This window comes from Staurois parvus, unplaced genomic scaffold (genome assembly GCF_062004578.1).
Source record: "Staurois parvus isolate SC_StPar_1 unplaced genomic scaffold, SC_StPar_1.0 ptg003039l, whole genome shotgun sequence".
In the NCBI taxonomy this organism is placed as follows: Eukaryota; Metazoa; Chordata; class Amphibia; order Anura; family Ranidae; genus Staurois; species Staurois parvus.
Genome location: NW_028320835.1, coordinates 70,668 through 85,686, shown reverse-complemented (window position 1 = coordinate 85,686; position 15,019 = coordinate 70,668). Strand labels below are relative to the sequence as shown.

The 15,019-nt window shown below is 48.2% G+C and overlaps 1 protein-coding gene across 1 annotated transcript in view; it reads left to right on the top strand.

Annotated features, from left to right (window-relative positions):
* The window catches only part of LOC149428684 (hemicentin-1-like), a 128,034-nt gene extending 119,340 nt beyond the window's left edge, over positions 1-8,694 (top strand). Inside the window, exon 7 of the mRNA XM_089667116.1 lies at positions 8,274-8,694. Within this exon, the coding sequence (XP_089523242.1) occupies positions 8,274-8,401 (128 nt within the window). The 3' untranslated portion in view covers positions 8,402-8,694. The remainder of the gene's footprint in view (positions 1-8,273) is intronic.
* Positions 8,695-15,019: the final 6,325 nt, after the last annotated feature.

The following is a 15,019-nucleotide window of genomic DNA, read 5'->3' as shown; positions in this document are numbered from 1 at the left end:
GTATCTGATAGACTTGGACAATCTTGCCTTGCCTCTTGTATCCGATGGACCTTGGACAATCTTGCCTTGCCTCTTGTATCTGATGGATCTTGGACAATCTTGCCTTGCTTCTTGTATCTGGTGGACCTTGGACAATCTTATTTTGCCTCTTATATCTGATAGACCTTGGACAATCTTGCCTTGTCTCTTGTATCCGGTGGACCTTGGACAATCTTGCCTTGCCTCTTGTATCCGGTGGACCTTGGACAATTTTTCCTTGCCTCTTGTATCCGGTGGACCTTGGACAAATTTGCCTTGCCTCTTGTATCCGGTGGACCTTGGACAATCTTGCCTTGCCTCTTGTATCTAGTGGACCTTGGAAAATCTTACTTTGCCTCTTGTATCTGGTGGACCTTGGACAATCTTGCCCTTCCTCTTGTATCCGGTGGACCTTGGACAATCTTGTCTTGCCTCTTGTATCTGATGGACCTTGGACAATCTTGTCTTGCCTCTTGTATCTAATGGACCTTGGACAATCTTGTCTTGCCTCTTGTATCTGGTGGACCTTGGCCAATCTTGCCCTGCCTCTTGTATCCAGTGGACCTTGGACAATCTTACTTTGCCTCTTGTATCTGATGGACCTTGGACAATCTTGCCTTACCTCTTGTATCCGGTGGACTTTGGACAATCTTGCCTTGCCTCTTATATCTGATAGACCTTGGACAATCTTGCCTTGTCTCTTGTATCCGGTGGACCTTGGACAATCTTGCCTTGCCTCTTGTATCCGGTGGACCTTGGACAATTTTTCCTTGCCTCTTGTATCCGGTGGACCTTGGACAAATTTGCCTTGCCTCTTGTATCCGGTGGACCTTGGACAATCTTGCCTTGCCTCTTGTATCTGGTGGACCTTGGAAAATCTTACTTTGCCTCTTGTATCTGGTGGACCTTGGACAATCTTGCCCTTCCTTTTGTATCTGGTGGACCTTGGACTATCTTGCCTTGCCTCTTGTATCTGATGGACCTTGGACAATCTTGCCTTGCCTCTTGTATCTGATAGACTTGGACAATCTTGCCTTGCCTCTTGTATCCGATGGACCTTGGACAATCTTGCCTTGCCTCTTGTATCTGATGGATCTTGGACAATCTTGCCTTGCTTCTTGTATCTGGTGGACCTTGGACAATCTTATTTTGCCTCTTATATCTGATAGACCTTGGACAATCTTGCCTTGTCTCTTGTATCCGGTGGACCTTGGACAATCTTGCCTTGCCTCTTGTATCCGGTGGACCTTGGACAATTTTTCCTTGCCTCTTGTATCCGGTGGACCTTGGACAAATTTGCCTTGCCTCTTGTATCCGGTGGACCTTGGACAATCTTGCCTTGCCTCTTGTATCTAGTGGACCTTGGAAAATCTTACTTTGCCTCTTGTATCTGGTGGACCTTGGACAATCTTGCCCTTCCTCTTGTATCTGGTGGACCTTGGACTATCTTGCCTTGCCTCTTGTATCTGATGGACCTTGGACAATCTTGCCTTGCCTCTTGTATCTGATAGACTTGGACAATCTTGCCTTGCCTCTTGTATTCGATGGACCTTGGACAATCTTGCCTTGCCTCTTGTATCTGATGGACCTTGGACAATCTTGCCTTGCTTCTTGTATCTGGTGGACTTTGGACAATCTTATTTTGCCTCTTGTATCTGATAGACCTTGGACAATTTTGCCTTGCCTCTTGTATCCGGTGGACCTTGGACAATCTTGCCCTGCCTCTTGTATCCGGTGGACCTTTCCTGACTCCATAGCAGCACATTAGGAAATAACTCACCACAGACAAGAACAAGATTCTGGAAATGGAAAGTTTCAATCACAGTTCTTGGCTGACAGAAACGCTAAGGTCAAGATAATCAGGATAAAGATGCTGGCTTCATGCTTAGTGAGTGTGATGGACCGCCTGGCACCCTGACTGGGTGCCTCCGCCCACCAGTGTCTCCTGCCCTCCAAAACCTTTCAGCAGACCGATAGCTAATGTCGGCCCTTTACCCCAAGTCTCATACCAAAGGAATAACTGTTTATTAAAACCCAGACACATACTTTATGCCGCTGGGAGGACATTCCCCTCTTGGAGATATTGGCATAGATATGAGAAGATGTACAACCAGGAAAACCACAACAATTCAACCTTTAAACATGAATCTAATTACCAGCCCGGCACCTAGACAAGTCCTATCAGTCTGGTTAGTAATCCCAGGATATCCCCGCCCGGCCCCCCTTGTCTATGTTCAGGGTGTGCCCACCAGGATGCCCAGAAACAGTTCCACAGCCCCGGATACATGAAGTACACGGCACCGCTTGTTTCTACATGTCTCACCCCAGATCCAGCTTGGATCTAGGTTACCAAGTGGCACATCTTTGGCAGAAGTCAAAAGAAGCTGGGCCTGGACAAATCTCACTCAAAAATGGTGGTAAGCTATGTTAGATCTCTCTGGAGTATAAAAATCAACTTAGAGAAACAGCCAAAGCTGGTCAGTCTTTTCTTCTCAAGGACCAGACCGTTAACTGAAGGTGACATGGACAAGGGGGCAGTACTGAACCCTGCCACAGATATCTCATCCGGGAAATAGAAGGACTGATTCTGAGATGAAGTTGAAGAGAGAACCAAGACATGTTCGGTCAACAGCTGGAACTGCCACAACTTTTTTGAAGCAAGTTAAGGAAAGTTGCTTCCGCAGATAAGTCCTATGAGGAGGACAGAATAGAGCACAAGGCTTGGGTCAGCCTGAAAATGATGAAAGTAGGGTCATCTGGGGTAGAAACGAGGGCAGAGATTACCCATGTGTGTGTTGCCATTGAATTCGTTGACGAATATCATCTAAAGCACCACTTACTGACATAACCTGGCCACCTTATCCTTTATGAAAACAAAGCAGCCAGGATTCCCCTTTCCATCCATAAAAGATCTTTATTTTAGATGAGGGTCTGTGAGATGTGGGGTTCCCCCTAGAAATCCATTCCTTACCAGACCTTTATCCTTGATGAGAATTTGGAATTAAATAGATGAAAAAAATGAGTGGGGTCCCCCCAAATATTTCTCCAGACCCAAAAATTTTGAGGAAGAACCTCAGATAAAACAGCAAGCAGCACACCAGATCCTTACCTGAGCAGGAATGGGAGGGGCAGTGAGTGTACTACCCTTGAACCATTGCAGGCCACATGCCCTCAACATATGGAGGGTACCTTGCTAGGAAGACACCCCCAGCAAAGCACCTTGTCCCCATGTCGAGGAGGATAAAGGATAAGGGGCTCTTCCCCACAGCCCTGGCTGGGTGGATGTGGGGTATTGTGGGGGGACTAATAAAGTAATGGAGCCCCCAGACTTCCAGGTGACATTTATGGGAATGAATAAGGGGTACATATCCTGACAAAGTCTTTCACACATGAATGTCAACTGAGACTGGAAGTGGGCTGACTATTTCCAAATATGGGCATGACCATAGCTGGTCACTTACCTCACCTGGAATGTCCACCAGCTCATTTACAAGCCAGGTAGACGGAGAGTGGTTGCTAGGATTCCAGAGGCCATCTGCACCTTGGAAACCAACAATTTGAGGAACCAGCATGGGAGAAAGTTTTTGATTATTGTCAGCAGTAATACCACCAATGTATCAATGACTCGTGCTTCGTCCATCAAGAGGTGGGAAAATGGGACAAATAGACTGGCCACTCACGAACCCCAAACTCGTACAATGCAAACCTTGCACTGCTTCCTCATCATTATCATCATCTCTTTCCTCCTCATCTCCTTCCTCATCATCTCCTTCCTCCTCATCTCCTTCCTCATCATTTCCTTCCTCCTCATCTCCTCCTCATCATCTCCTTCCTTATCATCTCATCATCTCCTTCCTCCTCATCTCCTCCTCCTCATCTCCTTCCTCGTCATCTCCTTCCTCGTCATCTCCTCCTCATCATCTCCTTCCTCATCATTTCCTCCTCCTCATCTCCTCATCATCATCTTCCTCATCATCTTCTTCCTCATCATCTCCTTCCTCCTCATCTCCTTCCTCATCATTTCCTTCCTCATCATCTCATCATCTCCTTCCTCATCATCTCATCATCTCCTTCCTCCTCATCTCCTTCCTCATCATTTCCTTCCTCATCATCTCATCATCTCCTTCCTCATCATCTCCTTCCTCATCATCTCATCATCTCCTTCCTCCTCATCTCCTTCCTCATCATTTGCTTCCTCCTCATCTCCTCCTCATCATCTCCTTCCTTATCATCTCATCATCTCCTTCCTCCTCATCTCCTCCTCCTCATCTCCTTCCTCCTCATCTCCTTCCTCATCATCTCCTTCCTCATCATCTCCTTCCTCGTCATCTCCTCCTCATCATCTCCTTCCTCATCATTTCCTCCTCCTCATCTCCTCATCATCATCTTCCTCATCATCTCCTTCCTCATCATCTCCTTCCTCCTCATCTCCTTCCTCATCATTTCCTTCCTCATCATCTCATCATCTCCTTCCTCATCATCTCCTTCCTCATCATCTCATCATCTCCTTCCTCCTCATCTCCTTCCTCATCACCTCCTCCTCATCTCCTCCTCCTCTACTTCCTCCTCATCTCCTTCCTCATCATCTCCTCCTTTGTAAGATTACAAAATGTCTTTTCAGCTCCATCCACTACACCAGAGGTGGTCTTCTCCTGCCACAATAATGGAAGTGTCAGTGTCTCCTGTGTGGTGGGGAAGGATCAGGATGTCACCTATAACTGGACAGTGAATGGGAATCCTCGCCCTGGAGATTACTCCCGAAATATCACCTTCTCCAAAGAGGACCTCAAGAACTCGAAGAATGTCAGCTGTTCTGTAGAAAGCCCAACGAGCACAAAAGAGAGCAACACCACCCAAATCTCCTGCCAAGGTGAGTAGAGTGTGACCTCTGCTCCCCGACCTTCCCCACACTGTGCTCCCCATCCTTCCCCACACTGTGCTCCCCGACCTTCCCCACACTGTGCTCCCCGACCTTCCCCACACCCACACTGTGCTCCCTGTCCTTCCACACACCCACACTGCGCTCCCTGTCCTTCCCCACACCCACACTGTGCTCCCCGTCCTTCCACACACTGTGCTCCCCATCCTTCCCCACACCCCCAATGTGCTCCCCGACCTTTCCCACACCCGCACTGTGCTCACAGTCCTTCCCCACACCCACACTGTGCTCCCCAACCTTCCCCACACGCACACTGTGCTCCCCGTCCTTCCCCACGCCCCCAATGTGCTCCCCGTCCTTCCCCACACCCACACTGTGCTCCCCGTCCTTCCCCACACCCCCAATGTGCTCCCCGTCCTTCCCCACACCCCCAATGTGCTCCCCATCCTTCCCCACACCCACACTGTGCTCCCCGTCCTTCCCCACACCCACACTGTGCTCCCCGTCCTTCCCCACACTCACACTGTGCTCCCCATCCTTCCCCACACTCACACTGTGCTCCCCGACCTTCCCCACACCCACACTGTGCTCCCCGTCCTTCCCCACACCCACACTGTGCTCCCCAACCTTCCCCACACTGTGCTCCCCGTCTTTGCCCACACCCACACTGTGCTCCCCGTCTTTCCCCACACCCACACTGTGCTCCCCATCCTTCCCCACACTCACACTGTGCTCCCCGACCTTCCCCACACCCACACTGTGCTCCCCGTCCTTCCCCACACCCACACTGTGCTCCCCAACCTTCCCCACACTGTGCTCCCCGTCCTTCCCCACACCCACACTGTGCTCCCCGTCCTTCCCCACACTCACACTGTGCTCCCCATCCTTCCCCACACCCACACTGTGCTCCCCATCCTTCCCCACACTCACACTGTGCTCCCCGTCCTTCCCCACACCCACACTGTGCTCCCCATCCTTCCAACTTCTCCTCTTGTGATTTGCGTTACCTGAGGCTTTGGTACCCTGTAAGTCTGAACACGGGGTGGAGCTGCTCACACACCTGAAATGCTCACACCTGTATTTATTACATATCTGCATCTAAGGCACCATAGACTCTGACTACTAGTCTCTCCAGGTTTGGACTGAGATTTGTTGTTGGTCACTGTCTTCCTTGCTGGAGAGGAAGCTCCACTTGAGGACCTGCCGTGCAAGGATCTCCCTGCCTCTGCATCGTCCATTCTGTGGATCTTTGCTTTCTAAATATCTTTCATTATCTCTCCAGTCATCAAGGGGCAGCTCTGAAATGAGGAAGCCCCGCCTGTACCAAGATGGCTGCCTCCACACAGACACCGTGCAGAACAAGTGTGCAGTAGAGCCGGGACCCAATTAAGATCTCACAATCTAATATAGCTTTGTTACCTGAACAGGGTTCAAACCCATGAATGGTCCTGCTACCATACACGTGAATGGGATACCTGGGTTGAGTTTTGCTTTGCCTACTTGTATACCAGTACACCTGCACTCCCTGGGGTCTATTCCCGGGCTTGGGTCTAAGATTTCTTAGACCTTTCCTTGCATGGCAGGTCCTCAAGTGGAACTTCCTCTCCAGCAAGGAGAACAGTGACCAGCACCAAATCTCAGTCCAAACTTGGCGAGTCTAGTAGTAAGAGTCAGGAGGGCCCAGGGGTGGACTGACAACTCATGGGGCCCCCGGGCAATAGGGGATCATGGGGCCCCTGTGTCCTTGCCCAAACTCAAAAAAACCTATGAAAAAGGTACCAGGGGCATCTCATGGGGCCCCCTACTGACCCCGGGCCCTCGAGCAGTGCCCGAGTTTCCAAATGGTCAGTCCGCCCCTGGGAGGGCCTTAGATTCATGTGTTTTTATCCTTGTTTAAGTAGTAAAGTTATATTTAATTGTAAGATCTTGGTTGGGTGTCGGCTCTACTACACCTTTGGACTTTGCCGACTTGTAGGGACCTTAGCTGTTGCACCTACAGCTTTGATAGCTTAAATACGATAGTTGGGTGAAATTTGCCTTGGCTCTCGTGAAGAACAAGGCATGGGAGGTCAGTAATGAGGAAACATTTAGCTTCAAGGAGACCACAAGAAATACTGACCAGTCCTTTACCCTCTTCTTGCCTATCTTTGGCACAACATCCACAGTACAGGTCCTCTTTAGCGTGTCTGCCAATGTGCTGAGCCTTCATGCAGATGACATGGATGTACAGTATGTTGTATTTTTCTATATTGGTTTGAATCAATGTGAAGAAAGAGTTGATATGAAAACATGTGCAGGGGTGTCCAACTGGCGGCCCTCCAGATGTTGCCAAACTACAAGTCCCATCATGCCTCTGCCTCTGTCAGTCTTGTAATGCCTCATGGGACTTGTAGTTTGGTAACAGGTGGAGGGCCGTCAGTTGGAGGTCCGTGATGTATAGTGTAGATTTCAAACATTTATTGGGTAGAAGCCCCAACCTATTCATAGGTCTTCAATGTAAATGACCCAAAAGAACTACTTGGTGTATGTACTCGGAACCGGGAGGAATGGCTCAATAGCAGAATTTGTCATGGATAGGGTCCGTATCCACCGGGAGGAGGACAGTCCGGGTGATTTCCAGAACGTATCTGAGGGTGGAAGCAGCAGATGGTGGTGGAGGTGGAGCGTAGTGGGCCAGGCAACTGCAAAGTGTGATAGATGCCATGTGGAGACACCAGGGTAATGGAGGTGCATAGGGAGCACTAGGAGTCACTGGATGACAAAGAATGTGCCAGGATAACCGGGATTATGGGACACAAAGGGGCACACCGGGGTCATGGGACACAAAGGGGCACACTGGGGTCATGGGACACAAAGGGGCACACTGGGGTCATGGGACACAAAGGGGCACACTGGGTTCATCAGAGGGGCAATACAGTGAACACCGAGGATGCTCAGGGATCACAGAGGACAAGAGAGAGACACAGAGGACAGGTGAGATTACGGAAATGGGGTCCCGATGCATTGAAAATGCCAAACCACACGATTCTTTGCAATTTAATGTCACATCATGTAATGTCTCCTGATTGGTTGTGGTGCAGGCGTTCCAGGTGAAACCCAGAAGTTCTGATGGCCACACACCATAGAGTAGACCCAACACTGGATAGATAAAGGGGGGGGGGGGGGTGATGGAATAAAGGTTGTTATATACAGTAATGGAAAGTGGATGATGGCACAAAATGAGTCAGAATTCCCATAAAAGAAATTTCCAGCATTCCGCTTTGTGTTTCTTCGTTGTGAGTCCAAGAGTGCCATTGTCCACCCGTTACAGATAGAAGCTGAAGAAACGTGACCTTTTGTAAATATCTCACACTCTGATCTCTCCCCTCTCCTACAGATCAGGATTCATGTGACCAATGTTTACAGAAGTCTCTAATTGGGGGCGCCGTGGCCCTGCTTGTGACAATTCCCCCCGTCTTCATCGCTCATTTCTACATACTACGTGGTATGAAAAATAAATCTTAGACCCTCTCCACATCGGACAAAGAGGAACCATCCACCTTCCATCCAATTCTCAGCAAGGACACCCAAATTGTGTTTGGTTTATAGAAAATTATCTGGTCCTTCAGAATGGACTTCTACCACACGGTGATCCCTTTATGACCTCTGCCTAGCTATTAAAGACATAAATATTTCCCACAATCCCTCCCTGTTCCCCAATACTACCCGCCATCTTCTTGTATGACCTCAGCGTATCTAAATGTCCTTCATTCCCTCCTCCTTCCCATATACTGCCATATTGCCATTATCTTGAAGGATCTCAGTTTGTCTACATTTCCTACAATCTTGTTCCCAATACTACCCTCCATCTTCTTGTATGACCTCAGCGCAAGGGCGGACTGACAACTCATGGGGCCCCCTGGCAATAGGGGATCATAGGGCCCCTGTGTCCTTGCCAAAACTCAAAAAAGCCTATGAAAAAGGTACCAGGGCATCTCATGGGGCCCCCTACTGACCCCGGGCCCTCGAGCAGTGCCCGAGTTTCCAAATGGTCAGTCCGCCCCTGGGAGGGCCTTAGATTCATGTGTTTTTATCCTTGTTTAAGCAGTAAAGTTATATTTAATTGTAAGATCTTGGTTGGGTGTCGGCTCTACTACACCTTTGGACTTTGCCGACTTGTAGGGACCTTAGCTGTTGCACCTACAGCTTTGATAGCTTAAATACGATAGTTGGGTGAAATTTGCCTTGGCTCTCGTGAAGAACAAGGCATGGGAGGTCAGTAATGAGGAAACATTTAGCTTCAAGGAGACCACAAGAAATACTGACCAGTCCTTTACCCTCCCTTACCCTCCAAATGGTCAGTCCACCTCTGCCTCAGCGTATCTAAATGTCCTTCATTCCCTTCTGCTTTCCATATACTGCCATATTACCATTATCTTGAAGGACCTCATTGTGTCTACATTTCCTATAACCCCCCATTATTCTCCAAAACTAGCCCCCATTAACTTGTAGGACCCCAACATTTCCTACAATCCCCTCTTGTTCCCAATACTACCCACCATCTTCTTGTATGACCTCAGCGTATATACATGTTCTTCATTCCCTCCTCCTTCCCAAATATTGCCATACTACCATTATCTTGAAGGACCTCATTGTGTCTACATTTCCTATAACCCCCCATTATTCTCCAAAACTAGCCACCATTAACTTGTAGGACCCCAACATTTCCTACAATCCCCTCTTGTTCCCAATACTACCCACCATCTTCTTGTATGACCTCAGCGTATATACATGTTCTTCATTCCCTCCTCCTTCCCAAATACCCGCCATCTTCTTATATGCCCGCAGCACATCTAAATGTTCTTCATTCCCTCCTCCTTCCCCAATACTACCATACTATCTTGAAGGACCTCATTGTGTCTACATTTGCTACAATCCCTTCTTGTTCCCCACCATTTTCTTGTATGACCTCAGCGTATTTATACTTCCTTCAATACCTCCCTCTTCCCCAATGCAACTCACCCTTGTCTTGTATGGCCTCAGTGTGTCTACTCTTCCTATAATCCCCCCTTCTTCTCTAATACTACCCACCAACTTCTTCTATGATTTCAGTGTATTTACATTTTCTACAATGCCTATCCATTCCTTACTAATTCTCTCCATCTTCTTGTATGACCTCAGCATGTCCACACTTCCTACAATCCCTCCTTGTTCCCCAGTACTTCCCTCCATGCCTCTTGTATGACCTCAGCATGTCCACACTTCCTACAATCCCTCTTTGTTCCCCAGTACTTCCCTCCATGCCTCTTGTATGACCTCAGCATGTCCACACTTCCTACAATCCCTCCTTGCTCCCCAGTACTTCCCTCCATGCCTCTTGTATGACCTCAGCATGTCCACACTTCCTACAATCCCTCCTTGCTCCCCAGTACTACCCTCCATGCCTCTTGTATGACCTCAGCATGTCCACACTTCCTACAATCCCTCCTTGCTCCCCAGTACTTCCCTCCATGCCTCTTGTATGACCTCAGCATGTCCACACTTCCTACAATCCCTCCTTGCTCCCCAGTATTACCCTCCATGCCTCTTGTATGACCTCAGCATGTCCACACTTCCCACAATCCCTCCTTGCTCCCCAGTATTACCCTCCATGCCTCTTGTATGACCTCAGCATGTCCACACTTCCCACAATCCCTCCTTGTTCCCCAGTAGTACCCTCCATGCCTCTTGTATGACCTCAGCATGTCCACACTTCCTACAATCCCTCCTTGTTCCCCAGTAGTACCCTCCATCCCTCTTGTATGACCTCAGCATGTCCACACTTCCTACAATCCCTCCTTGTTCCCCAGTAGTACCCTCCATCCCTCTTGTATGACCTCAGCATGTCCACACTTCCCACAATCCCTCCTTGCTCCCCAGTATTACCCTCCATGCCTCTTGTATGACCTCAGCTTGTCCACACTTCCTGCAATCCCTCCTTGTTCCCCAGTATTACCCTCCATCCCTCTTGTATGACCTCAGCATGTCCACACTTCCCACAATCCCTCCTTGCTCCCCAGTATTACCCTCCATGCCTCTTGTATGACCTCAGCTTGTCCACACTTCCTACAATCCCTCCTTGCTCCCCAGTACTTCCCTCCATGCCTCTTGTATGACCTCATTGTGTCTACATTTTCTACAATCCTTCCTTGTTCCCCATTTATACCTACCATCTTCTTGCATGACCTCAGCACGTCTACATGTCCTTCAAACTCTCCTCTTTACCAAATTGACCTCAGCTTGTCCACACTTCCTACAATCCCTCCTTGCTCCCCAGTACTTCCCTCCATGCCTCTTGTATGACCTCAGCTTGTCCACACTTCCTACAATCCCTCCTTGCTCCCCAGTACTACCCTCCATGCCTCTTGTATGACCTCATTGTGTCTACATTTTCTACAATCCTTCCTTGTTCCCCATTTATACCTACCATCTTCTTGCATGACCTCAGCACGTCTACATGTCCTTCAAACTCTCCTCTTTACCAAATACCACCATTATCCTGAAGTACTTCAGTGTCTCTACTTCATTGCTCCTCATACTTCAATCCTACCCACCATCTTCTTGTATGACATCATCATGTCTACATTTCCTACCATCCCTTTTTGTTCCCCGCCGTTTTCTTGTATGACCTTGGTGTACTGTATCTTTATTTCATACAATCCCTCCGCATCCCCTAATACTACCTTCTTCTTGTAGGACCTCAGGATGTATGCTTTGTATTCAGTCTGTCCATGTTCCCCCATACTCCCCGTCATCTTCTTGTAGGACCTCAGGATGTATGCTTTGTATTCAGTCTGTCCATGTTCCCCCATACTCCCCGTCATCTTCTTGTAGGACCTCAGGATGTATGCTTTGTATTCAGTCTCTCCATGTTCCCCCATACTCCCCGCCATCTTCTTGTAGGACCTCAGGATGTATGCTTTGTATTCATCCTCTCCATGTTCCCCAATACTACCCTCCATCTTGTATGACCTCAGGATGTATGCTTTGTATTCAGTCTCTCCATGTTCCCCCATACTAGCCGCCATCTTCTTGTATGACCTCAGGATGTATGCTTTGTATTCATCCTCTCCATGTTCCCCAATACTACCCACCATCTTGTATGACCTCAGGATGTATGCTTTGTATTCAGTCTGTCCATGTTCCCCCATACTCCCCGCCATCTTCTTGTAGGACCTCAGGATGTATGCTTTGTATTCATCCTCTCCATGTTCCCCCATACTCCCCGCCATCTTCTTGTAGGACCTCAGGATGTATGCTTTGTATTCATCCTCTCCATGTTCCCCCATACTCCCCGCCATCTTCTTGTAGGACCTCAGGATGTATGCTTTGTATTCAGTCTCTCCATGTTCCCCCATACTCCCCGCCATCTTCTTGTAGGACCTCAGGATGTATGCTTTGTATTCAGTCTCTCAATGTTCCCCCATACTACCCTCCATCTTCTTGTAGGACCTCAGGATGTATGCTTTGTATTCAGTCTGTCAATGTTCCCCAATACTACCCACCATCTTGTAGGACCTCAGGATGTATGCTTTGTATTCAGTCTCTCCATGTTCTTCCATACTCCCCGCCATCTTCTTGTAGGACCTCAGGATGTATGCTTTGTATTCATCCTCTCCATGTTCCCCCATACTCCCCGCCATCTTCTTGTAGGACCTCAGGATGTATGCTTTGTATTCAGTCTCTCCATGTTCCCCCATACTCCCCGCCATCTTCTTGTATGACCTCAGGATGTATGCTTTGTATTCATCCTCTCCATGTTCCCCCATACTCCCCGCCATCTTCTTGTAGGACCTCAGGATGTATGCTTTGTATTCATCCTCTCCATGTTCCCCCATACTCCCCGCCATCTTCTTGTAGGACCTCAGGATGTATGCTTTGTATTCAGTCTCTCAATGTTCCCCAATACTACCCACCATCTTGTAGGACCTCAGGATGTATGCTTTGTATTCAGTCTCTCCATGTTCCCCCATACTCCCCGCCATCTTCTTGTAGGACCTCAGGATGTATGCTTTGTATTCATCCTCTCCATGTTCCCCAATACTCCCCACCATCTTCTTGTAGGACCTCAGGATGTATGCTTTGTATTCAGTCTCTCCATGTTCCCCCATACTCCCCGCCATCTTCTTGTAGGACCTCAGGATGTATGCTTTGTATTCAGTCTCTCCATGTTCCCCCATACTCCCCATCTTCTTGTAGGACCTCAGGATGTATGCTTTGTATTCAGTCTCTCCATGTTCCCCCATACTACCCTCCATCTTGTATGACCTCAGGATGTATGCTTTGTATTCATCCTCTCCATGTTCCCCAATACTACCCACCATCTTGTAGGACCTCAGGATGTATGCTTTGTATTCAGTCTCTCCATGTTCCCCCATACTCCCCATCTTCTTGTAGGACCTCAGGATGTATGCTTTGTATTCATCCTCCCCATGTTCCCCCATACTCCCCGCCATCTTCTTGTAGGACCTCAGGATGTATGCTTTGTATTCAGTCTCTCCATGTTCCCCCATACTCCCCGCCATCTTCTTGTAGGACCTCAGGATGTATGCTTTGTATTCAGTCTCTCCATGTTCCCCCATACTCCCCGCCATCTTCTTGTAGGACCTCAGGATGTATGCTTTGTATTCATCCTCTCCATGTTCCCCCATACTACCCTCCATCTTCTTGTATGACCTCAGGATGTATGCTTTGTATTCAGTCTCTCCATGTTCCCCCATACTACCCTCCATCTTGTATGACCTCAGGATGTATGCTTTGTATTCATCCTCTCCATGTTCCCCAATACTACCCACCATCTTGTAGGACCTCAGGATGTATGCTTTGTATTCAGTCTCTCCATGTTCCCCCATACTCCCCGCCATCTTCTTGTAGGACCTTGTCCTGGATTTTTGCAGCTTCTTTGTAATATAAATATTATTATTGAATGTTATTTTCGGTTACATTTTGAATAATCGGGTGATTTTTTATTTTATGAATTTTATGGAAAGCTTTATTGTATTTGTTGTTTTTTTATGTATTTCTATAAATCGCTTTCTATGGATTTTCTTTTCAATGGCTTGTACATGAAAGTGTGAGAAACATGAATTCAATAGTTCAGTGAATGAAGAGTTCTCGTTCTTGTTGTCACCTATTGGATTGTATTTTGTACTTGTCTGACATCATCCAATCAGAATCAGGCTGGGGCAGGATTACAGCTCAGATATGGGACGACAAGGGGCACCTGGACCCTGGCCAGGCCTTGGGAAAAGGTTTGTGGCCTCAAGCAGCTGACCTGTTGTAGTGCTGCCCCTGCAGGGGCCACTGGTAGTATCTGGTTCTTCCCTACTAGTACCAAGGCTGCCCACCACCACAAGCACCAGTCCATACACTCCAGCTCCAGTAACTCAGGGGATGACTTTTTCACATGTATTGCTTGAAGAACTTTACACAGAAGAGAGGTTAGGGCCCAGGATACTCTGAAACCCTGCACAGTAATAGGAGGACACTACTCTAGCCTGAAACTCCCAGATTCTGCTGAGGAGGGGGAAGGGACTGAGATCCAATGAGAGCCGTCTCAGTCCAAACAACCTTACATCCCAAATGTCACTGGGAATCGGTTCAAGGTCATTACTCACAAGTCACCATCCAGCTGGTCCATTGTGAGAGACAGTCCTTCTCCAGACCAGATCCCGTATGGTGAAGTCCTACAGACAGCTCCTCAGAAGATCACTTCAGGCCCTCAGCTTTGCCACCACTGGGACCTCAAAGACCAGCTACAACGTCCACAGGCTGCCTCAGAGGGGCAGCAGCCCCCCCAAGGCTTGGAACCTTCCTGAGGAGAAAGAACAATCTCTGCAGGGCTTCAGACTATTATATATAAAGCAGCTGCAGTTGCTCCTCTCCCAGGAGCTTGTCAGAGATTAGTTGGCAGTTGGGTGTATTCAGATGGGGCCACATTTGTCTATAAACCCCCAATCATTGAATTATGAGCACATTGGTGATATTTCCACCACTCCTTCTATAGTTCATGGTATATTGGGGATTAGTATTTCAGGGTTTATTGGTCTGAGAGGGTATATGGCAGGGATTAGTATTTCAGGGTTTATTGGTCTGAGGGGTATA